Genomic DNA, 24,809 nt, shown 5'->3' with positions numbered 1-24,809 from the left:
CTTAGAAACCAAAACATGGCAAGATTATGCTCACCCTCATTTTAAATATGACCCTTTTTCTTTATATTCTGTATTCTTTCTTATTTAAAAACATCATTTATTACATTTACAATTTTTTAAAATTTTTATTGGCTTTATTCCAAGCCTAGAGCACTGTTCTAAATACGCTTTTGATCAAGTATATTCTCCTGACTTCTCTGTACCCTGTGAATACTGTATAAAATGAAGGCACAATAACGTAATGGTATTCACATAACAAATTCCTGGATGGTGATGTGATTAACTTATTCTACTTCAGACATGAAAATGAGGCTTTAAGATTTCTTCACTCTTTGTAGACATTGTTCAATTTGATTATTGTCTAAATCTCATAAGAGTATATATTTTCAATGTCATGTTCATTGCCAAAATAAAATCACTGCCTTCCCAATGATATATATGACTCAGTGTCACTGTGCACAATATTGACTTCCCTGTATAGGAGAGAACACAAGGTCAGAATGAGAATATTTTGGTCTAATATAGGAAGGGAGAGTGGAGTCTCCAGGGCTGTGACTGGTGAGTACTAACAAATTTTCACAGTAAACAAAAAGAATGTTAAAAATGATAACTTTTGTTTGTTTGTTTTCTTGTTTTTAATCTTTCCAATAGTACAGAAACCGAGAAATACATCTGATAAGCTTATGAAACAACCTTCCCATCTAATGAGATCTCATGAGCACTTACTTTCAATTGCTTTGATTTTGTTTTCCCACGGGACACAAGCAGCTTTGAAGTTTTCAAAATCACGAAGAAATTTCGCCCATTTCTGAAAAGAAAGCCAAATAGAACAATAAAACCTAGCCTCTTGTTTGTCAAGATGTTTTATCCTCCACCCCATCCCCAAATATCACAAGACAATGAACTTGGAAAGATCTCTCTAGTGCCACATAAGGCTTTTTGTAAAAAGAAAAAAAAAAAAAAAAACAAAAAACCAGTAGGATTCACTTGCTTCTCTGTTCCCCACCCACCTTCACACCAATCCAATTAAAAAAACGTTTATGGATCCCCTATTTTATAAAAAATATGCTGAGAAAGATCTGTTTATTCTTCCAGACAATAAGGGAGCAGGGACTGGGGTAGCACCTACTAAGTTGACTGGCAAATTGTATATGTTTAATTAAATACTTGTTGCATGAAGAAATTAATGAACTCTGAATAAGACATCGTTCCTGCCTTGAAGGGCTTCTGGGACTATTAGAGTAAGCTGTACCTAAACAAGTAATTTTGATACAGGATGGGAAGTGTTATGACATGGGACACTTTTTATTCTGGGAGGGGTAGAGCATCTAACTAAATGGAAAGTCATGGTATCATAGGAAAGGGAGGAAGAAAAAGAATCATACATTAGCTTTTTTAAAAGCTTATTTGTTTTGAGAGAGAAAGAGAGAGAGTGCAGGGCAGGGGGAGAGAGAGAGGAAGAGAGAGAATCCCAAGCAGGCTCCACACTGTCAATGCAGAGCCCGATGTGGGGCTGGGTTCCACAAACCATGAGATCATGATGTGAGCCGAAATCAAGAGTCAGATGCTTAACTGACTGAGCCACCCAGGCCCCCCCTACATTAGTTTTATAAAAGACCTTCCTTCCATTTTACTCCACAATGTTGGGCCATCCATGGTCAAGAGGACCACAAGGAAGAATGGGAACAGGGAAGCTAACTTTGCATATGTGCACATAACGCTGGGATAATGTGTGAGACGGACAGGTGCAATAGAGCCCAAATAACAGTATGAGACAAGTCTGAAGTTCAAAAGGTTACCCAACCTAGAAAGAGCCCAAATATCCATCTACAATAGAATGGATGAGTAAATAGTGGTACCTTCATACAATGGAATACAACACATCAATAAAAATGAACAACTACCACAACACAGATGTGTCTCATGAATATAATATTGCGTCAAAGAAGCCAGAAACAAAAGCATAAATATTATGATTCCATTCATTTAAATTATAAAGACAGACTTATTACTCCCTGATATATATCATAAATCTATATTTCATATTTAAGGTGTGAATTTTATTCACAAAACCCCATCTTTATGGAAATGAATTCAGCCTACAAGTGGTATAACAATTATAAAAAGGGGATAATAATACCTATATACCTATTTTGCTTTGAGAATTAAATATGGTACCTTCATAGAGGGATTCGATTCAGTGCTTGGCATAAGTAAATACTAATGAAATGTTAGTTTCTTTTCTATCTTTTCCAAGGATCTATGTTTATATTACTATATCATTTGGGGCTTTTTTCATATTCTATTCAATTTATAGTTAATGTTCCTGGTAGCTGTATGGCCCTGAAACTTGTAGATAACAACTTATAGAGCAACAAACTTTGACCCAGAACCCCTTAACTACCAGGGAATGGAAGTGAAAGGGGCACAATCTTTACCATTTCAGAGTGATAAAATCACAAAAGTAAGTCTTTTTGCCATAAATCACCATTTCATTTGAGAGGCCGCCATCGAGAATATACAACATCGACCAAACTGAGTTGTGAAAATGCTTACCTTAGCCATCATCATCTTAAATGCAAACCACCGCTTTCCTTTTCCTTTCCCAAGGGCTCCTTCATTTTCACTCACAAATTTTTTTGCTTCCCTGAGAAAATAAAACAAAATAAGGGGTAAGAGGGAATGGGGTATAGGTTGAGATGCATAGAATAGAGGTAGTGGACATTTCATTTTATCAGGTTTGTAGCCTTAGTTCTTCCAGACCCTTAGCACATGAATTTAAGCTCTATTTCAAGCTCCGGACTCGTAATAGATGTTTAAGCTTTTTAATTCCGGCCAGGAAGAATAAGATATTTTAGTCTCACTTATTAATCAGCTGGAGTCATCAAAAAGCAAGGAATTTATGCTAAGTGTCAAAATCGAGAACTCTAGTTCTTTTCATTTCCACCACATATAAAATTGAATCCAAAGTTGACTTTAGCTTCTGGCAGTCAGAATGTTTATTTTAAAATATTTTCTCTTCTTCTTTTTTAAGGGTTCCTTTTGTAAAATAAGGCAAAGAGTTTAGGACAAACTGACATGGAGCACAGTTACTGACCTGGTATTTAATCTCATAAAACCAATTATGAGTTGAAACAAAAATGTTATGTACAGCAAATTGGGTTGAGGGAAGAAGAGAAAGGGAAGGAGTACTTTTGGCCTCACATTCAGAAAGGGCCTCAAAGATAAAGTTTAATATTATTCCCAAATAGTTATACCTTTCAGTAGTCACACTTAGGTCTCTCTGTATGTGTGTGTGTGTGTGTATAGAAAAGCATCAGTTCACGAAAATGGAGAATGTTAAATATACTATAATTTTATAAACTCGGCTGGCCAATTTTGCTATTGCTGTTTGTTTGATATACGAAAAACTTTTAAAAATAGAGGTGGCCCAGGTTTGTCTTGACTTTTCGGGACAGCAGAGGGCATAACCCAGGAGAACCCAAACCTGAACTATGGTTCAATAGCTGCAACATCGTCTTTTGGTTGGAAGGCCGCTGGACCGTGAGATTTTACAGAATATTATTAACACAAAAAAGCAAATTAAAAAAAAAAATGAAAAGTCAGTGAAGGATTTTTTTTTTTTTTTTTTTTGGTAAGGTGTTCCTGAGTAATAGTTCTAAACTCAAGATTTTATAATACCCAGGGATGGAAACACAACATGCACCTGCTGACTTACCCAATAACTACACAGTGGTGCCTCCTGAATTGCCTGGGCATGTGAACCCACCCACATTCTGCCATAAAAACACAAGTGCAATGGAGAAGATTCACTTTAGGCATCAAAGAGAGCTCCCAAATTAGTTCCTTGATGGCAGAGATGAAATCCTGTCCTTGGGGCGCCTGGGTGGCGCAGTCGGTTAAGCGTCCGACTTCAGCCAGGTCACGATCTCGCGGTCCGTGAGTTCGAGCCCCGCGTCGGGCTCTGGGCTGATGGCTCAGAGCCTGGAGCCTGTTTCCGATTCTGTGTCTCCCTCTCTCTCTGCCCCTCCCCCGTTCATGCTCTGTCTCTCTCTGTCCCAAAAATAAATAAAAAACGTTGAAAAAAAATTTAAAAAAAAAAAAAAAAAAAAAAAAAAAAAAGAAATCCTGTCCTTGTGTATCTCCCACAGCACCGACCACTACTTTGACCAGAAGAGGATGCTTAATAAAACTAGACCTTCTGGAAGTGGAGATGAGAGGCATAACTTGGGATAGTTACCAGATTGGGGAGAATCTGGTAATTGTATTTTCCATATTAATTAATGCTCAAATACAAGGTCATTCCCAAATGCTGGGATTGTACCCTTCTTCAGGAGTCTACTCAGAAACTATGACAGTCTCCTGGAAATGACAAGGGTTACTAGACTGGCCTTGTCAAATGGCCTGACCATTTGACATGACCTCAGAGCTATGAAGATTAATTTGATAATGGTTTCTAAAACACTTTACAGATCCTAAAATGTTTAATGCAGCCACATCACAAAGTATAAACTGAGCTCTCATGGCTGGGTTTCTACATCCACACAATCAGAAAGTGCATCACATTTAAGCCTTAACTATATGTTCTAGAGAAGACAGGGCAGGAGTGAGTATGGCACCTCGCTGACATTTATAAAATGTTGAAGTGACCTACACTAAACTTGACTCTGACTTGAGTTCTCAACCATCCTCTGATTTGTCTCTGTGAGCAGGGGAGGGGCAGAGAGAGAGGGAGACACAGAATCCGAAGCAGGCTCCAGGCTCGGAGCTGCCAGCACAGAGCCCGACGCAAGGCTGGAACCCAGCAGCCATGAGATCGTGACCTGGACCGTAGTCGCAGGCTTAACCAACGGAGCCACTGAGGCGCCCCTGATTCTCCTATTAATACTTGTTTCAAAACTGAAAATTTGCTCTAACATGATTGATTCATTACAGAAGAATTTAAGCATAACACAAATTTTGCGTTTGCTGACATGAGATTGTATCTGCAAGAAACTCGAGGGGAATGCAGAAAAACCGCATCCAGCTAAACTTAGCGTATTCACGAAACGTGCAGACCTCACCCGGCTACCTCACTGCGCCTCCTGCCTTATGGCCGCAGCCATTCACAGCTGGTCTTAAAGAACTTCCTCCAAACGCCACATCCCAAATTGCAAACCTGTTGAAGGCCACTTCCACGAGCAAGCTTCAGGTCTTTTGCAAAGGAAACTGCCATCATTTACTGTAGCTTTTCTGTATTTCTTAACCACTTAGCGTGTGCAAAATGTTGCTGCCGTTTTATACCTATCTTTTTTAATGTGTCACTGATGATATTCCTGAGTATTCTTCCCTTATTCCCAGGTTTCCTATCAGCCCTGTGGTTTTCATTGCCCTATTTTGCATAGTGTGGTGGATTTTAGGTACCCATACAATGTATGACAGCCGAACTGACTACAATTCAACTATTTGGTATCGAGAACTTTGAAATTCGTAAAATCAGGTCTACATAGGAATCATCACATCACTTTATTATAGTAAAACATATAAATAGAGAGTCAAAAATTCTTCCTGGTAGTAAAATCAAAATTTGTTTTTCAAATGTAAAGTGCCTACTTTATATGGGCATATTTGCTACTCTAGATACTTAGTTTGGTCTATAGAGTTACATCACTTTCTAGATGAGTGGCCAATTAGAGAACATGACTGCTCTAAACAGCCATTATTCTACTTCATATTTCTGACAAGATTTTTAATTTTGTGAACTGATGATTATGTAATAGGATCATTAAACTGGCAAGGTTTAAAAGAGAGAGAGAGAGAGAGAGACGGAAGTCAGGGTTATAAACAAATTAAAATCATCACAAAATTAATGGAAACTATTTCCATGGCATGCATAGGGTTTTTTGTCAGTTATTATAAGCATAATTTTCCCTGGAGCCATCTAAGCAAGGTTTTATCGTTTGCCTCCTCAATTGCCAAGTTTTTCCTGATGCTAGGCACAGTTTCATACTTCCCTCCAAAGCCCTACCGTCCCCCACCCTCAACATATGTATTCTTTTGTTTTTTTTTTTAATGTTTATTTATTTTTGAGAAAGAAAGAGACACAGAGTGTGAGTGGGGGAGGGACAGAGAGAGAGGGAGACACAGAATCTGAAGCAGGCTCCAGGCTCTGAGTTGTCAGCACAGAGCCCGACGTGGGGCTCGAACTCACAGAGTGCAAGATCATGACCTGAGCTGAAGTCGGATGTTCAACCAACTGAGCCACTCAGGTGCCCCTCAACATGCATATTCTGACGCTGGTTTTCAGATACCAGCCTGGACCGAACTCAACTCCATGTAATCTCGGGTATACATTTCTTCTCTTCCCTAATGCCTTACTCCCTCCTCCATTCTCCAAAAGGCCTCTCTCTAGTTTCATTCCTGAAGGATCCTTGAAGAGCCATTCTAGCTCCTTCTGCTCCCCACTGCCCACCCTTGCCAAAATAAATTCTAGACTCAACACATCAGAAGTCTTGTGGGGGTGTGGGGTGATGTTAAGACAAAGCCAGGGGTAATGGAGTAGCCAGAGAATAATTTTTTTTAGCAAGTACAGATTCTTGAAATTCCTAATAGGATGCTCTTCGGATATAAGGAAGAACTCTTGCAGCTTGCTGGTCTAGAAGAAGGGACATCAGATGGGAAGACGTAGGCAACTCTGAGAGAATATCCTTTCACACTATTTTCAAGGCTAACCTTTGTAGTGAGCTGCATGACCTCGAGATGAAAAACAAACAAAAAAAAAGTAGTACGGCCCAATCCCATCATCTCCAATAACAGATTTCTTACCCAGAAGACAGCATCTTTCATTGTGCTATTAGAAACAAGATACAAAAAGAAAATATCCAATATGGAGAGGAGCACTGACTGATACTTATCACACTCAAGTGCCCATTACGGATAGCAGAATCCAAGTAAATAAAGAGCAGAGCCTTCGAAAACTGTAAAGCAAGACAACTTCTTCATGGTTTTCTTACAGTTAATCCATTTTCCTACCCATTTGTATTCATCTGGATAATTTAAAGGGATTTTTTTTTTGACACAGATAACATGAATAAGATTGTGTGGATAAACTTGGAATATCTATTGGCTTCGAACCATCCAAATGTCTGACTGAAAAATGTGTGTCATTCCCTTGAACTGCATTCAAAAAAAGCTGCCTGCCAAGACCGTAATCCGGTCCCCAGGTCTCGGAGCTCCAGCCGGCCCTGGTACAATATGCACAGGTCCATGAGCTGTAACCCCAGACCCAGGGATAAATAATTGAGTGAGATCTATTTAATGACAATGATACCTGGCCTCATCATTCATTTATCAACCCCTTGTGTTGGTAATTAGAATAATAAGGTTTCATGGGCTTTCAAGAATGCTTTCACAGTTAGTTGGAGGAAGACACTTTGGTCCAACTTACAAAATAGATAATTTACCCATAACACATGATACAACCCTGATCGCCCAGGGGAGTCAGGACATGCAAGGTTGCCTTTGACACATTCTCATCCCAGGAAACATGTTCTCTGTTTGGGTTAGGTTAAGTTGACTTTTCTTCCCTCTTGTTTTCAGTTTGATAGTACAATTGGGCAACCAACTTCTTGCTCAAGTAAATGAAAGACATTTCAAAACTAGTCTTCAAGGCAACTGTAATCAAAACTTGTACTCAGGAACACTTCCCAGTAAAGGGATCTGGGGAATGAGAAGCCTTTTCTTAGTAAACACAGTTGTTAAAAAAAAAAAAAAAAAAAAAAAGACCAATGTAAATTGACTCAAAGTCAGAACTCTGACTTTTCCTAAAACAGTACTGAGTAAATTGAAAGAAAGGAGCAGAGGTTGGAAGCTATTCTAAGCACAGAGATTGGAAATAAAGACTATAGGCTACTAGACTACTAGGTAATGTAATTCCATAATGAGACTGGCGGCATGATTTAAAATCATCCTAATCCTAGAAGCGATGATTCCAAACACCTGCGTTTTGTTTTGTTTTGTTTTTTATAAAGGAGACACTGGTGGAAGTGGGTGCAATGGTTTGAGGCTGAGTAGCTATCCCTATGAAGTAAGATCATAATAGCTCCGTCATGGGGCTGTCCTGTGTTTTACAGGAGATAATGCATACAACACGTTTAGCAATAGCACATGTAATGGGACCATGGCAAATCGCAAGAGCTCTATAAATAGGAACTATTATTCATAGCCCTAGTACTGGTAGTGCTGACTTCGATTTTTGTGCCTGAGTCTCCAAATTACAAAGTTGAGAAACGACTAGATATTTCCAGGCAAAAACCCCTCGGAAAGCCAGTCCGTTTCCCTTCACATGATGGGACGTGGGAAGAGCGGGAATAGTTCTTGCCACTAAATGAGCAAAAGAGGAACCAGCCCCGCATTTAAGACGCAACGTGAGGGCCCTGGTGTCGGGCTTCCGAAACCCCGCTTATGACTCAGCCTGAGAGGAGGCAGCAGTGAATTCCAGCCTGAGTCCTGCTCCCCCCGGGGCTGTGCTGCCTCTGAGAGCTCAGGTCAGCCGGGGAGTCTCTGTGCTCAGAGGTAAAAAGAGATCTCTCTCTCTCTTGAATAGGACTATATGCTGTTCAATTTTGTGATCTGTGTCTTATCTGCGAGACACGGGTTTGGATCCTGGCTCCGCCATAGACTAGCTGTGTGCTCTTGGGAGAAGATTACTAGACTTTATGGATCCCGAGCGTTCTCACCTGTAAAATGGGATCAGCAACAGTAATGGCAGTGTCAGCTAACATACACTGAGTGCTTGCCGCGTACCAGGCATGATGGATGCCCATCGGTTCATTTTCTCCCCCACAAAATCCAGCAAGGCGGGAACTATCTCAGAGATGAGAAACTGAGGGTTGGATTAATGGAATAAAGGTCCAAGCTTACCCAAAGAGTAAGCGTCCCAGCTTGGCTGGGATTTGAGCTCAGTATCCCCCGCCCCACGCCAGTTTTCCCCTAATAACAGCATCATCTACCTCGTGCGACTGGCATATGGACACATATGAGACGACATAAGCAAAGCAGTGGTTGCTACACTTAGCCATTTTTTCTAAGCATGTGTTGAGTGTGTTTGTTCTTAGCAATGCGCTCAGTGTTTTGAAAGAAATAAAAGAAACATTGATTCTTTTCTGAAGTTCAAACTCTGTTAAGAAAAATGAGATATAGACCCATAAAATTGTTATATAACAGTGCTAGACAGCTTTAAGTGAAAAGGGAGAGGAAAAAGGAGGCCTGAGAACATGTTGAAGATGTAGATAAGAGAAGAATTACACTGGACATCAAAGGGCTGATAGAATTCAAGTAGGCAGAGAAAGGCATTCTAGGCATTGGTTTGCAGGAATTTTTCTAACAAAGGAGATATTTCCACCATGGATCACATATACAAACTCATAGTCTCATATAGACTAACAGCCTTTCACGAGGCCATTTACAGGGCTTGGTAGTCAGACTGAACTGATTTTGCTCAGTTCGGGTGCATTTGAATCAAATGCATGTGGTACATTCTCAATGCTGTAAACAGACAGATTTACAAGGTGTTGCCTCAGAGTGAGACAGGCGTTCTGCTTTGGAAGGTTGAGTAGAATGATTCTGCACCATATCTGTGTGTTCCTGTTTCTACCCTATGCTAAACATTTCTAAGTACTATGGAATATTTTTCCAAAATGTTGTGTTGTGATAATTAGGAGTGCAAAAAAGTCTTAGTTTTCTGGTGGAGCAGTGTGCTCTGCCTTTTGATCCTTCCTTGAGTGGGCAAGACATTTCAAATGATGGCAGTTCAGTGAGCTCTGAAAATAATTAAGACCACCTAGTAAACTTGACTGCTTGCCACATGGCAAACTTAGCTCTCGAGGTCTGTCCTAAGCACTTGGCAACACAACTTAGGTGAGGTCACCCACAGAGAATTCTACACTCCTCTGTGAACTAGGCTTTCTACTGAGTTGACTTATCTCTTACAATTTCACTGTTCTTTTGCATAGCCTCCCTTCTAAGCTTCCCTGATCCTTCTGTCCAAGCACTGGTCAAGAGCACTATAATAGGATATACATAAAATAAACAATTAATTCATCCAGAGTCATGTGTCTTTATGCAGATATCCCAGTATGTATGTATATGTCTATATGCAAGAACATAGACATATATATACATAGATATGCAAATTCATGCATGTATACCATAAACACATAATTAGCAACTATTTGAAATAAGTGGTTTAGAATATTTAAAAATTTCTAATATTCAGGACTGTAGAAAGAAATTTTAGACACATTATACTGAATATATGAAACTACTCCCCTCTCTTCTTCCCGTCTAACTTGTCTTCTTCTAATATTCTAATACAATGTTCTCCAAACGTTTACTTTAGTATATGCATTTTAATAAGGCATTTTAATAACCTCTTTTATTCTACAACAACAGGCTTACCTAAATCCCCCAAAGTAGTGTTCCGTTTGCCATTCTTTTGTCCTATACATAAAAACATCCTCAAAAATGCCTTGGCCACTCTCTTATTATAATCCTGATAAAGTAAAGGGTTATCTTCAAAATTCATACCTTACCCAAGATCTGGATGACACTCCCCCAAACCAAAAAAAAAAAAAAAAAAAAAACCACATTCCTCAAATTAATGGTATTCTGTGCTTATCATCTACACATTTGCTTTCCTTTTACTGTTAATGTATTATGTCAAACACACTTAAAAGCATTTCTAGATAATTGCAAGTGGTAATTAATGCATTTCTCTTCTTAATCACCTTTCAAAGATAATATATTTATGGAGAGTCTAATAGCAAGTTGTGAAAATTAGCTGTCACCAGTAGCTGACATCCTAAAGAATGCGAGTTAGGTGAAATGGTTGGAGAGTAGGACACCCTGGCAGCCTGGGAAACCAATTCAGTTTGCTTTACCACACCTAATATATTGACTGATAACACTCTAGGGAAGTCATAGACAATGAAATGCAATTAAGAAGATAGTAACTACATTTTACCTACCTAGAAGAAAACTTTAGAACTTTCTTTTGTCTCATATTTACTTTTTGTTGTAAGTATTATTATCTGATAATGCACTCTAAAAATCCCTGTCTATTTGAAATTTGAGGTTATCTGAATTCTGGATAAGCAGATATTTCTGGAAGGTAGTGAATAATATTGATTGACAAGATGAATATTAGCATATGTTAGACCCATTTTCCAATGACCGTTACCCTTCTATCAACCATCTGGGCAGAATCTCAGGCTGATTTAATGAGGCTGGGAGCTTGAGATCTTGACATAGGTACAAGAGCTATAAATGCCTTTACAACTGTCCAAAAGAGATAGGACCTGTGGCCCATGGGCCATCTAAAAACCATGCCAAACCAAGGTGAAGAATAGGACATCTCCAAGTATCTCTGGTAAAATGATGCAGTTATAGATAGGAAAGATGAAATAAATCAGGAAACAAATAGAGAAGAAGAAAAGAATTTTTGGTAGGCAAAAGTATATTTATCCCCAATGCTTCAGAGCTGACTTCCTTTTTCAAGTCTCAAGAAAAAAAAAGAAATATGATTTTGTCTTGTGGTTCCTACCAGCATCCTTTCAGGGAGAATTTCAAAATATTATGTGAAAAGCATTATTAAAATTACCCAGTGATTTTCTAAGCATTATTAAAATTACACATAGTGATTTTCTAAGCACTTACAATAGCACAGAAAATATTAACAGGCTAAATCTGAAAGAGAAAGAATTATAAAGAACATTGTGCTTTTATTTAATAAAGAAAGATCACCTTTAATTCAGTGACAATGATAAGATAGTTAGGACAAGTGAACGCAAATGTGAATGATAATGGGAATGCAAACTGGTGCAGCCACTCTGGAAAACAGTATGGAAGTTCCTCAAAAAACTAAAGATAGTACTACCCTAGGACCCAGCAATTGCACTACGAGGCATTTATCCACGGGATACAGCTATGCTGTTTCGAAGGGACCCATGCACCCCAATGTTGATAGCAGCACTATCAACAATAGCCAAAGTATGGAAAGAGCCCAAATGTCCATCGATGGATGAATGAATAAAGAAGAAGTGGTATATCTCTACAATGGAGTATTACTCAGCAATCAAAAAGAATGAAATCTTGCCATTGGCAACTACGTGCATGGAACTGGAGGGTATTATGCTAAGTGAAATTAGTCAGTCAGAGAAAAACAAATATCATATGACTTTACTCATATGAGGACTTTAAGAGACAAAACAGATGAACATAAGGGAAGGGAAGCAAAAATAATATAAAAACAGGGAGGGGGGCAAAACAGAAGAGACTCATAAATATGGAGAACAAACTGAAGGTTACTGGAGGGGTTGTAGGGGGGGATGGGCTAAATGGGTGAGGGGCACTAAGGAATCTACTCCTGAAATCATCGTTGCACTATATGCTAACTAACTTGGATGCAAATTAAAAAAAAAAAATTAAATTAAAAAAATGTGAATAAGTCAGAAGAGATGTCTTATCCTAATCAAGACTTGTTTATTCTTAAAAAAAAATTCTCTTTAAGATGAATTTTAAAAGGAGAGAAAAGAAAAAAAGAGATAAAATCAGACTCTTAAATACAGAGAACAAACTGGTGGTTGCCAGAGGGGCAGTGGGTGGGGGTGGGTGAAATAGGTGATGGGGATTAAAAGCACAGTTAAACATGTTGAGCACTGAGAGATACACAGAAGTGTTGAATCATATTGTACACCTGAAACTAATGTAACACTGTATGTTAACTATACTTCAATAACAGAGAGTGAGAGAAGAGCAGAATAGGAGAAGGTAAAGGGAGAAAGATTGAAACTCTTGGTCATGCTCACAGATTTGGGAAGAAATTCTAGAATACAAAATGAAAGACATTTAGCAGGGTGTTGAAATAGAAACTAGAATAAGAGGTTATCAGTGCACTTTGGACCCTTATCTGGAGTTCTGAAGTTAAGTCCTTAATGCCTGCTTTTCTCACAGGCAGCTCTAATTCAAGCATTTCATTGTTAGTTACCAATTAAATAAAGGAAATATGTTATATCATAACAAACAGTTCTTTCTTTAGCCTCTGCTTTCTGTTGTTCCAGATTGAGATTCCTCTAACACAAACTTAATCAAAGGGCATTCTTAGATCCCCGTATGAGGTGCTGGAACTGACTTGGCTACTGATTGTTACATTTTCAGGGATTCTGTAAACTGGTTCTTAAACTGTTAGCTGAAATTGATCGTAATGGGAGTGTTTATGCCATGGAAATTGGCAAAAGGTACAAATCAAGGCTTTTTACCAGCACATTCTTGCCTTTTATTCACACATTCATACAGACCTTAAAAGGCTCCATCATGTTAATGATTCTCTTGCCTTGAGAATGAGTGTCCAACAACTAAAGAAATGACCATTAATACTGTCACCCACACAGGAGACAGTAATTCAATGTTTCTGACATACAGAGCGTTATGCTAGTCTCTGCAGAACTAAAGAGCTCACAGTCTGTTTTGAAGAGAAGGAGATTTTTGTACAATTTTTAAACTATAATGCAACACAGCCTAACAGCAGAGTCAAATGAATAATAGAGTCTACCTGAGTTCTACTTCTATAGGAGTGGACAAAGAAAGGACCTCAGAGGGGAGATGATAATTCACAAAGGAGGTATAACTGGAAGAAGCATAGGAAGAAGAATAGCAGAGAAGTGGACAGGAGACTCGAGTACAGTGGGAAAATGTACCCAGAATGTCTACAGAAAATTAAAGTCATCTTCCTGGAAAACATGGTTCAAATGAGAAGTGATGTGGCACAATAGAGAATGCATGAGGTTTTGGGGATGGAGAAATCTGGATTTAATTTTCACCTTTACAGTTACTAGCTGTGTGAGGCTACTTTACCTTTGTCAATCTTAGCTTGCCTGTCTGTAAAATGGGTATAACATTCTGTTTTCAAAGTGCTCATGAGGATTAAAAGAATTAATGTGTGCAGCATCTCCTAGCACAGAACCTGATATGTAGTTGACAAAAAAAAAAAAAAAATTAAAGACAGTATTGTCCACCTTCAAACCCTCATGGTCATTGTCATCAGTACCTAATGATTTGGAAGAGAAGCTGGACTTCAGAGTGTAAATCCAGATTGTAGAGCTCACTGATTTGCTAAGCAAAAGCTTGTAAACTTAATTACTGGGGAGATACGGAAGGCCTTGAACGTGGGGATAACATGTTCCAAGTGGTGTTTCAAAAGAACACCCCAGGGGCTCCTGGGTGGCTCAGTTGGTTGAAAGTCTGACTCCGGTTCAGGTCATGGTCTCGCGGTTTGTGAGCTTGAGCCCCGCGTCGGGCTCTGTGCTAACAAACAGCTCAGAGCCTGGAGCCTGCTTCGGATTCTGTGTCTTCCTCTCTCTCCCTCTCTCTCTCTCTCTCTCCCCCCTCCCTGTTCATGCTCTGTCTGTCTCTGTCTCTCAAAAATAAATAAATGTTAAAGAACAAAATTTAAAAAGAACACCCTGGCAATAATGCGTGAACACTGTCTTTGGAGTAATATAGACTTGGGTTCTGTTACGTGAGTTTGCTGTGTTTTTTGAGAGCATTGAATTATGCTATTATAATGAATGGAACTCATCAGAAATATTAAGCATAGGTCACAAGAAAGATCTTGGCTCATAATATTCAGGTGAAACTCATGGGCAGAGTAAATTTGGTGTACCTGTGACTGTCCTGATGCAGAGCACCATAGATGAGCCCAGTGCCTACTTTAATGCTCTGCCATAGGTGTCTTGAAATTCTTTTTTTTTTCATGTTTATTTATTTATTTTGAGAGAGAGAGAGAGAGAGTAAGCAGGGGAAGAGCAGAGATGGAAGGAGAGAGAGAATCCTAAGTAGGCTCTGCGCTGTCAGCACAGAGCCTGACGTGGGGCTCGATTCCACAAACCATGAAGTCATGACCTGAGCTGAAACCAAAAGTCAGATGCTGAAACCGAGAGTTGGATGCTTAACCGGAGCCGCCCAATTGCCCCTTGAAATTCTTAACAATTGACGTTCTTAATTATTTTTTTAACAAAAGGCCTTACATTTTCATTTTGCACCAGATCCTGCAAATGACGTACCTGGCTTGGCACATAAGAGGTGTTAAGTGTAGCTAATAAATACTTTAAATAAACTTGTAGCATGTGACACACAGGCATAATTTGTACGTGATGTGTTCCAAAACAGATAGCAAGTAAGTTAGGAACGTGTAATACCTGACAAGGAAAGACAAAACAGCTGAACAAATAAGAGTATTAAAGTTAGAAGTGGATGGAAAGACCAAGTTATGATCCTGTCGCTTTGGGACTGATATCTGTCACCACTAAATCGACCACCCATTGGTGTCGTCCAATATGTTTCCGTTCTCCTCGCATGTGTTCCGCTCAAGAAAAGCAGCTACCACTTGTGGCACTTCAACAGGCTAACTGACAAGGTACTACTATCGTTGAGTGTACTTGCTCTGTGTCATTCTGATAGAGCAAATGCCTATCACTGGCCCGAGTCATCTTCATTCTGTGGGGGCCTTTGGGACCTCAGCCTTCTTAATGACACTGCCAGCAGGATGGTGAACATCAGTAGGGCATGTGAGCATCGTGAACCCCAAGATTCAAGAAATGTGATCCTGTGGCCTCCACCACTCTATTGCCATTCCTTGCTTGGCATGTCCATTTATGCCACCTCTTTGCCCTTGCTTATCACTATACTTTAACTTGACTTAATAGACCATGTGAGTTGAGCATGTTAGTTTGGTCTTTCAGTCCCATGGCCAGTGGTCAAGCTTGCGGAGTAGTATAGTTAAAGACCTCCGTCTCATCAAAGGAAGTTTCTACACAAGTCCGAATCATAGTTCTACCACTTAATAGTTGTCTGAACATAAACAGTCACTTATCTCTCAGAGCGCTGGTTTCCTTATACACAAAACCAAAGTAATGATACGTGGTTGAGAGAGATAAATGGGATTATGACAGTAAAATAATAATAGCTAACACATATAAAACAATTCCTACATGCCAGGCACCACTCTAAGTGCTTTAGATCTTAACTGATTTAATCCTCCTAATAATTCTATGAAGTAGTATTACTTTTTATCCCCATTTATAAGTGAGAAAACACTAAGTTCCAGAAGTTAAGAAAATTGCCCAAAGTCACAGCATAGCGCTTGATACCTACTAGGCCCTGATTAAATAATAGAAAAATTGAATGTCAATGTTACATTTTGATCAACAAAATTCAGCCGTACTGACTTCCAATAGTCTCCATTCTATGGATGAGAAAATCAATATACTTCAGATACCTGTAATGTACAAGAACTGAAAGTTGATGCTTTGGTTGAGCTATTGACTAAAAAGAATCCCAAATGGCTGAAGGGTGTGTTAGTAGGTGTGTACATGTGATTAAAGGTCCTCTTGTGTGGAATCCCTCATTCCTTCTCAATGACAGATGAAGGAAACGCCTTTGTGAACTGAAGGAGAAATCATGGTTCTTACCTATAAAAATCTCAAGCTCCAAGGAAACTTGAGAGAAAGGGATGAAAGCCAGGAGGCTAGTTTTCCCAGATAGTTCCAGCAGAGAAAATCAACCCCAGTCTATTCTTACTGCCCTAGAAATATATTAGTTCCCTCAACCAAGAAAATTCAATAAAATCAAAAACAATACAAACAAAAAAGAATACAGGATAGTGAAGGAAGATTGAGTAAGGAAGAATGCTACCTTAATGACAATCTGCCAGTTTCAAGCACATGTTTAAATGCAAATGAAATAGTAAGGATTCCTTTTGGCTTTATTGAACGTTTCATTAATAAATCACTAGGCCAAGTAGGCCGATGGACAACTCCCAGAAACACTGGATCAGGGTGCCACACAGCTAAGAAATTAGAACAGTCAGTGTAAGAGCTAAATAAACATGCTTGTTATCAAAATAAGTGCATTTGAAATGGCTTCTACCCAAGAACCATTTCCTTGCAAAAGTATATTGGAGTACTCCCATATCTTACTTGGTAGACTCATGAAATGTTAGAACTGCTCGGTCCCCAAAATAAGCTCCTTTAAATATCCAGCTAAGTGAGGGCTTTTAATGATTTCTTATGTTAATAGGCACAGAAGCATTTTTTCTTCAAATGGGTGCTTTAGACACAAGTACATTCTGAAGAAGAAAGAAGTCGTAGGTCTCTGCTCGAAGCTGGTGCTGTTGGCCAAGCAGCCCTGCTTCTTACCTCTGCCTCCCTTGCCCTGAAGGGATTTCACCAAACCGCCTTAACTTGGAGACATTAATTTGCAAACCATGGGCCACAATCCAATCCCTTCATTTTACAAATAAATACAGGAGACTCAGAGAGATGAAGTCAGAGGTAGAGCTCAGCCCGGAGTCCGTGTCTCTTACTTTTCAACCCCAAAACTACCCTACTATAACAAAATAAAGTGATTGCTTCATCAGGATTAGTCATGCAAGCTTTAAATCTACCATGTAGAAAGTTGTGGTACAGTTAGGTTTTAGGTTTCAGGATGAGTAATAAGTAGATGGTTATTTTCCACAAAGGTGTTTTATTTCACCTGTGATGGTTGCTCTCAGATCAGTGTAGCCACCTATAACAAGGAGGAAAGATCTAGTTAACCCACTTCTTTTTATTTTTTATTTTTTATTTTTTTTTTAATCTTTATTTATTTTTGAGAGAGAGACAGAGTGTGAGCAGGGGAGGAGCAGAGAGAGAGGGAGACACAGACTCCGAAGCAGGCTCCAGGCCCTGAGATGTCAGCACAGAGCCTGACACGGGGCTCGAACCCACGAACTGTAAGATCATGACTTGAGCCAAAGTCGGATGCTCAACCGACCGAGCCACCCAGGCGCCCCTAGTTAACCAACTTCTAAGTGAAACCCATTAATAACTTCAAAATAGATATGCCTAAAATCCTATGTTTTTAGTTCATTAATAAGAATAGGAACTGATGGGGATGCAAGCTGGTGCAGCCACTCTGGAAAATAGTATGGAGGTTTCTAAAAAAACTAAAAACAGAACTACCCTACGACCCAGCAATTGCACTACTAGGCATTTATCCACGGGATACAGGTGTGCTGTTTCGAAGGGAGACATGCACCCCAATGTTGATTGCAACACTATCCACAATAGCCAAACTATGGAAAGAGCCCAAATGTCCATCGATGGATGAATGGATAAAGAAGATGTGGTATATATATATACAGTGGAGTATTACTCGGCAATCAAAAAGAATGAAATCTTGTCATTTGCAACTACGTGGATGGAACTGGAGGGTATTATGCTAAGTGAAGAGAAAGACAGAGAAAGACAAATATCATATGACTTTACTCATATGAGGACTTTAAGAGACAAACCAGATGAACATAAGGGAAGGGAAGCAAAAATATAAAAACAGGGAGGGGGACAAAACAGAAGAGACTCATAAATATGGAGAACAAACTGAGGGTTACTGGAGCGACTGTGGGAGGGAGGATGGGCTAAACAGGTAAGAGGCACTAAGGAATCTACTCCTGAAATCACTGTTGCACTATATGCTAACTAATCTGGAGGTAAACTCTAAAAAATAAAAAATAAAATTAAAAAAAAAGAATAGGAACTGACTTTCAAATAGTTGGAAAACATACCACTATTTCCCCTTCCCTGTCTGCCAACATATTCTCACCCATTCAGTAAATAGTTTAGAGTAAGGTAAGATGTTCTGCTTCTGAGGTTTTCTGTTTCTCAGAATCGAAAGACAGTGGCCCTCAATCCTTGGCTTTCAGAACAGAAAATTAAAATACACATAGCCTGGTCTGGGCCAGACACACCTGTCCCCTCCACCTGGAGATTATTATTTGATAGGTTTAAGGCTACCTGACTGTGTGAAACACATTGAAACCACATTGCAAAACACTGTTCCACAGTGACGGTGGAAAGGATGTGACCTCTCTTCAGTCCTAAAAAGCCAATACTGCTGCCTTCAAAATGCTGAGCTCCAATTCCTGAGCCATGTTTGAGAGCCCTTAGGGATTAACAACCCATTTTTAGAGCTTCTTGCCTATGTATTAACTGCTTCTTTTAACTGTCGTTGGGTCCTCAGCTCTGAGGATGCTTACCTTGCTAGCGGTAGATATTCTTTCAGAATGTGGGACTCCCTGAGCGCCACCTCCCAAGGCATCCTCAGAACAATAAGTTACCGTTCCTGAAGTTTACTCTAAAACACATCTTGAAAGCCTGATCCTCCATAGAATCTGTTTTAGAAGTTTCACAAGCTCATCAGAGTCCAGAGCCAGATGGAAAGCCTTGGAATCCCGACATAAATCCAAACCTGTGATCAAAATATCTGCTCCAGTTATACTGAGACTAGTATCTAGGTCTCCATGTAGTTAGCAAGGATTGATGACTGGAGGCAAATTCTGGGAATAACACGGTCCTCAGAAATGCATTCTCAGACTCAGAAGTCCCTGAAAGAAATAAAGGGTGCGAGAAAAGCTCCCTGACTGCCATGTTTCAGTGGCATTGGGGCAGAGAAACCTTTATCTCTCCACACTATCAAGTATTCACCACTTGTTCTAATAATGCGATTGAGATCCATGCGGGAGAAGCTCAATACAACATTCAAAAACCCACAAAGGGAGACAGGCTGGCCACAGTAGTGCCAACAGCTTCATCCCAGAGGCTGAAACCAAGAGGATCAGGCTGACCATGACCACTGGTACCAGCTGTGCAGAGAATTGCCAAGCTACAAAGCAGGACTGACTTCTGGCCATGGAGAATCGTTGTAAGACAGTGAGCGTTACTGACAGGTGAGAAGCCATAGTTGTTTCTTCTCTGGGCCTAAATCTGTGCCTCCATTCTGCAAGCTGGCTTTGAACTTGATGTTCTGAATCACTGCCTTGGTAACATGCCTAACTCACTCCCTGGCTGCACGGGTAGGAGGCAGCAGACTGGAATGCTTAGAGGGTTTAACCAAATAGCGTGACCAACTGATGTGGATCGAGAATTGTGCGCACTGAAGACTGAATTCCCTGTTCCTAAGTGCAACTATCACTGAGCCCCAGCTGCTATTTTCATGTAAGAATGTGGGACCAGATGCTCCACTTGTCCAGCAGGAGCTGGACATGTGGATTTTTTTAGTGTGAAATCTCCTACTTTTTAACATTTGACAACAAAGAAAAATGTTGTTAAAAAATACACCCCAGGGGCGCCTGGGTGGCTCAGTCGGTTGAGCGTCCAACTTCAGCTCAGGTCATGATCTCACGGTTCGTGAGTTTGAGCACCACGTCATGCTCTGTGCTGACAGCTCAGAGCCTGGAGCCTGCTTAGGATTCTGTGTCTTCCTCTCTCTGCCCCTCCCCTGCTCACGCTCTGTCTCTCTCTCTCTCTCTCTCTCAAAAATAAATAAACATTTAAAAAATAATTTAAAACAAAATACACCCCAAAATGGTTAAAATGGTCAATTTTATGTTATAGATATATGAATAAAAAGAACAAAAAAAAAAAGAATAAAAAGAAAAAAAAAGCATGTGGGCCAAATAAAAACCTAACACTCAGATCTAAAACCTAAGATCTAGACTGAGCTGCAGACTCATTTTCAACCTCTGCCCTAGCATTGGGCCATCCCAAGCCCCATCTCTCCACTTCGCAAAATGGGTTAATTCCTGGACTCAGTTCAAGGCCCCAGGTCCTAAAATCTGCCACAGGATTACCCTGGGTCCATTTGGAAGATCTGAAAGTGGCCTGGCCCTGGATTCTGCCAAATTGTCAAGAGGCTCTATTCTTTGCTGGAACGTCAAAATCGGTTACCCATCTAGACTGCTACCAATGTGTCACCATCCCCCCAGGTGGCTAAGGTTATCCCTGACCAGGTGTGCCTCCACCTAACCCTGCCGTGTCTCACACGCACTCTGTCTCTCCTGACATGCTTCAGGGGACCAGGCAACATTGACTCTGTCCTGAGGTGAAATAATAATTACAACTTGTGCTTCCCAGCTACGTGCTATGTTCTGGCAGCGTGCTAAGTGTTTTATGTAAATTATCCCACTTTATGATTCCACTAACCCGGTAAATTAGCATAATTTCATAAGGAACCTGAATGTCAGAGAACTAAACAATTCATTCAAATTTGCACAGCTATGAAGTGAAGGTCTGAGATTCAAACTCAAATCAGAAGCCCATTCCTACTCCATTGCCCGGCATGGGAGAGACAGACCAGGGAGGGTGGGGGTATTTCTACACTTTCTGCAGGTGGAAAGGGAAGATACGCTCTTCGGCATTCTTACCCAATTTCACACCACGCTTTGAAAGTTCACAATATCACTGCTTTCCAATTTTACAACTTTCTACATACAGTTACTAATGGTTTCCAGTTTTGGGCATTTTATGGCCAATCGTATTTCAAACGATATTTTGGAAGCGACGTAAAGTGGTTGCCAAACTCCTGTTTTGCCAAGCAAGGATATTTTTAAATCTATCATTTAGCGTCATTATCACCACGTCGAATGTGTACGCGCACGCACACGTGTTACTAGCTCCAGGGAACCAGGAACCCTGCTTGCCTTTGCTTTCATTCAGGGCTGGTGGGTACAAGCACATGCATATAGAGTTCCCAGCCTACGACTGTGCAGTGTTATAGAAGTTTGCTGGGAAAACCACTGTTTGGAACTTGGAAAACTATCCGCAAACAAAACAATGCCATTATAAACGATGGCTAGGTTCCCACTTCACAGAATAGATGGAGAATTTCTTGTTTTATTTTGGATATGAGGCCCCAGAAGTTTAAGCAGTGTCCTCAAATAACACATACTCGTTTACAAAGCTAAGATTAGAAGAGAATTATCGTGGTAGTTATTTCAATTCTTTCTTTCATCACCAGAGACAATAATATTCTTCTCTATACTATTTAACATTATTAGTTAAATAGCCTGGTGGAGAGACAGCTTTGGAAATTTACCACTACTTACAAAAATGGTTCTATGGAAAAATGCAATCGGTAGCACCACTGAAAGCTATAAACATGGCTGTTATCACCGACACATTCCCTTTTATTCACGCCTCATCTCCCCAACAACCGTGGCAAGGAAATATAGCGTGATCCTCAGAAGTGATCAGAAGCGAAGATGCTTCCATCCCCCAGAAAGAGATAATCATTTGCCTTTTCATATAGGAAGTTTGTAAATCCGGGTGCCCCGAGTGTGTTTGTTACCCCCGTCAACGTTCAACGTAAGAGTGAAATTGGGTCACTGACGTGTCGCCATGGAATAGCTATTAGCATAATCCTTAATTGGAATCCTATATACTCTTCTGTTGGCTTAATATCTTCCCTGTGCTTTAAAGAGAGCTGTCACATGATTATGTCACCTGAGGCTGGGACCCTGCAGAGAAACAAGAATCTGCCAGTCACACAGACTTGTAAAATTCAAATATATTATCTCTTTCAGAGAGAAAGTAATGAATGCATTACATTAAAGAAATTCTCAGGAACAAATGGCTAAAAGTGACCAGAGGTTATAAGACTCCAAACAATGAATTTGCTCATAATTTTTTAAAATTGATAATCATTAGCCCAGCCTCTCTAATGATGATATATATGTATATATATACATATATATATATACACATATATATGCATATATGCCCATGTATATGATATATGATATGTTCACATACATGACATGTAACGTATATAATATGTTGCATATGTGTATATGACCATGAACGTTATATACAATAATGAGTATTTTATATATATGATATATTATATATAGCACTATGTACAAAACATAGGTAATAGAGGAGTTGGGAGATCAATAATCAAGGACAGTGTTTCTAATTATGAAAAGAGGCATCGTACTTGAGAACTTCAATTTTCTTCTCCATTTTCCAAGGCTTGCATTTGACAGTAGCAATCATTTGTCTTTTCTCATCTAACTCTGCCTTCAGTCTTTCCAATTCCTCCTCATCAATTTCTTCTTCTTCTTCCCTTTAAAAGATAGCAAAGAAAGAAACCTTAATAGAGTTAAGTTTTGCCTGACTACCAGACTTAAAGAAGAACGCTCTCGGATACTCAGCCAATGGATATCAACTTGGTTGTACAGAGGAGGCTGAGATTTATAAGCCTTAGAGCTTGCAGATATCCGAACACTGATGCGGGGTTTCTGGAATTATTGCAACTTTAAAATAATAGCGTTTACCTTCTGAAGTCCTGAAACAGTTTTACATTCATAGCCTCAGGACATAACTCTCAGGACTAGAAGACCTGTGGAATATTAGTTGCAGATCTATCAAGATATTTTCCTCTCTACTTTGTTCCCTTGTATCCTTTCCCCAACCAATTCTACATTTCATTGAGAAACGTTACTTTTTGATAAGGATGGTAAATGAGAGGGGAAGATGTCTTTGAAGTGCCCTTACAAATTTGTTAGCCATGTCTCAAGAGAAAGAGAAAAATTGAAATAGGAAAAAATTAAAAAAATCTATTTCTCGAAGGTAACTTAATCTGTTAATTAAATTCAAAACTTCAGTTGATAAAATTCAACTTGAAGTTTATTTGGTAGAAACGAAACCTTTGAAGGGACCTTCAAAGGAACTTGGCTTCTCACTGAGCAAATGAGATGTTTCTTTTCTCTTCTGTGTTTCTCGGATTGCAAAAATGCCATAGGGTCCAGAACTAACGAAACAAATCAAAACAATCTAAACATGGGCAGCAGGATTTTAAGGTGAGGAATGTAATGCCCCATTTTGTAAAGATCAACTTTTTTTATAGATAGCTTCGTTTATTGAGCTATTGTCCTTCAGCTCCAGACTGCCCTTCTATACTGAATATTGGGATGCTGGGGCTGGGGCTCTGTAGGGCACATTTCTGCTTTGTCAGCTGCCTCAATAGTAGCCTGTCAATAAGAGATACCCAGAAGGGACTTGGGATTCCTGTTCGCTTCCTGGGGTGGTACTTCCTCCCTGGTAATGCTTCTTCACCCCACTGGCTGAAGGGCCCTCCCACAGCTACAGGTGAATCCAGCTTGCCAATTTCCCCAACACTAACAGAACCAGCTTCCTCACCACCCCGGTAGAAACCAGCACCGCTGGTGGATCACCCCCTTTGCAATGGTTTCAGCCCCATACGTCTTTCCTCTATGCTTCTTGGGTTTCTTTATTTTGAGAGAGAGGGGGAGGAGGGGCAGAGAGAGAGAATCCCAAGCAGGCTCCTCGCTCAGCACAGAGCCCGACTCGGGGCTCGATCCCACAACCCTGGGATCATGGCCTGAGCCAGAATCAAAAGTCAGTCGCTTAGCCAACCGAGCCACTCGGCCACCCCTCTCCTCTATGCTTTTAAGTTTAAATTTCAACCTCTCTCCTCTGTTCCTGTAGCCCTTGGAGAGGTAGCTGCTTCATATACTTGTCGTCACCATGATACCTGAGTGTTGTCTTGTCACCTTCCCAGTAACCTAGACAACAATTATTTATCCCTACTCAACAGTTCTCTTATCAAATACTTTCTGTTCAATTAACTGCAGAAGTTTCTTTCTCCTAAATAAACCCTGACAGAGAAATTGCAATCTGACTCAGTGTTAGTCAGAAACATACTTTGCTGTGGGGTACCTGGGTGGCTCACTGGGTTAGGCATCCAGCTTCGACTCAGGTCACGATCTCGTGGTTTGTGGGTTTGAGCCCCGCATCGGGCTGTCTGCTGTCGGCACAGAGCCTGCTTGGGATCCTCTGTCACCCTCTCTCTTTGCTCCTCCCCTGCTTGCATTCTCTTTCTCTCTCTCTCTCTCTCAAAAAATAAATAAATAAATAAACATTAAAAAAAAAAAAAGT

General features: G+C 40.0%; 1 protein-coding gene across 1 annotated transcript in view; it reads right to left on the bottom strand.

The window, feature by feature from the left end:
• TMC1 (transmembrane channel like 1) overlaps positions 1-24,809 on the bottom strand; it is a 105,601-nt gene that overhangs the window by 69,798 nt on the left and 10,994 nt on the right. Inside the window, exons 4-6 of the mRNA XM_042965019.1 lie at positions 22,846-22,974; positions 2,557-2,647; positions 727-808 (exon numbers count right to left, since the gene is read on the bottom strand). Of these exons, the coding sequence (XP_042820953.1) occupies positions 727-808; positions 2,557-2,647; positions 22,846-22,974 (302 nt within the window). The remainder of the gene's footprint in view (positions 1-726; positions 809-2,556; positions 2,648-22,845; positions 22,975-24,809) is intronic.

The sequence above is a fragment of the Panthera tigris genome, chromosome D4 (genome assembly GCF_018350195.1).
Source record: "Panthera tigris isolate Pti1 chromosome D4, P.tigris_Pti1_mat1.1, whole genome shotgun sequence".
Lineage (NCBI taxonomy): Eukaryota > Metazoa > Chordata > Mammalia > Carnivora > Felidae > Panthera > Panthera tigris.
Note: the sequence above shows the minus strand (reverse complement) of the source record. Positions and strands in the feature narration are given on the sequence as shown.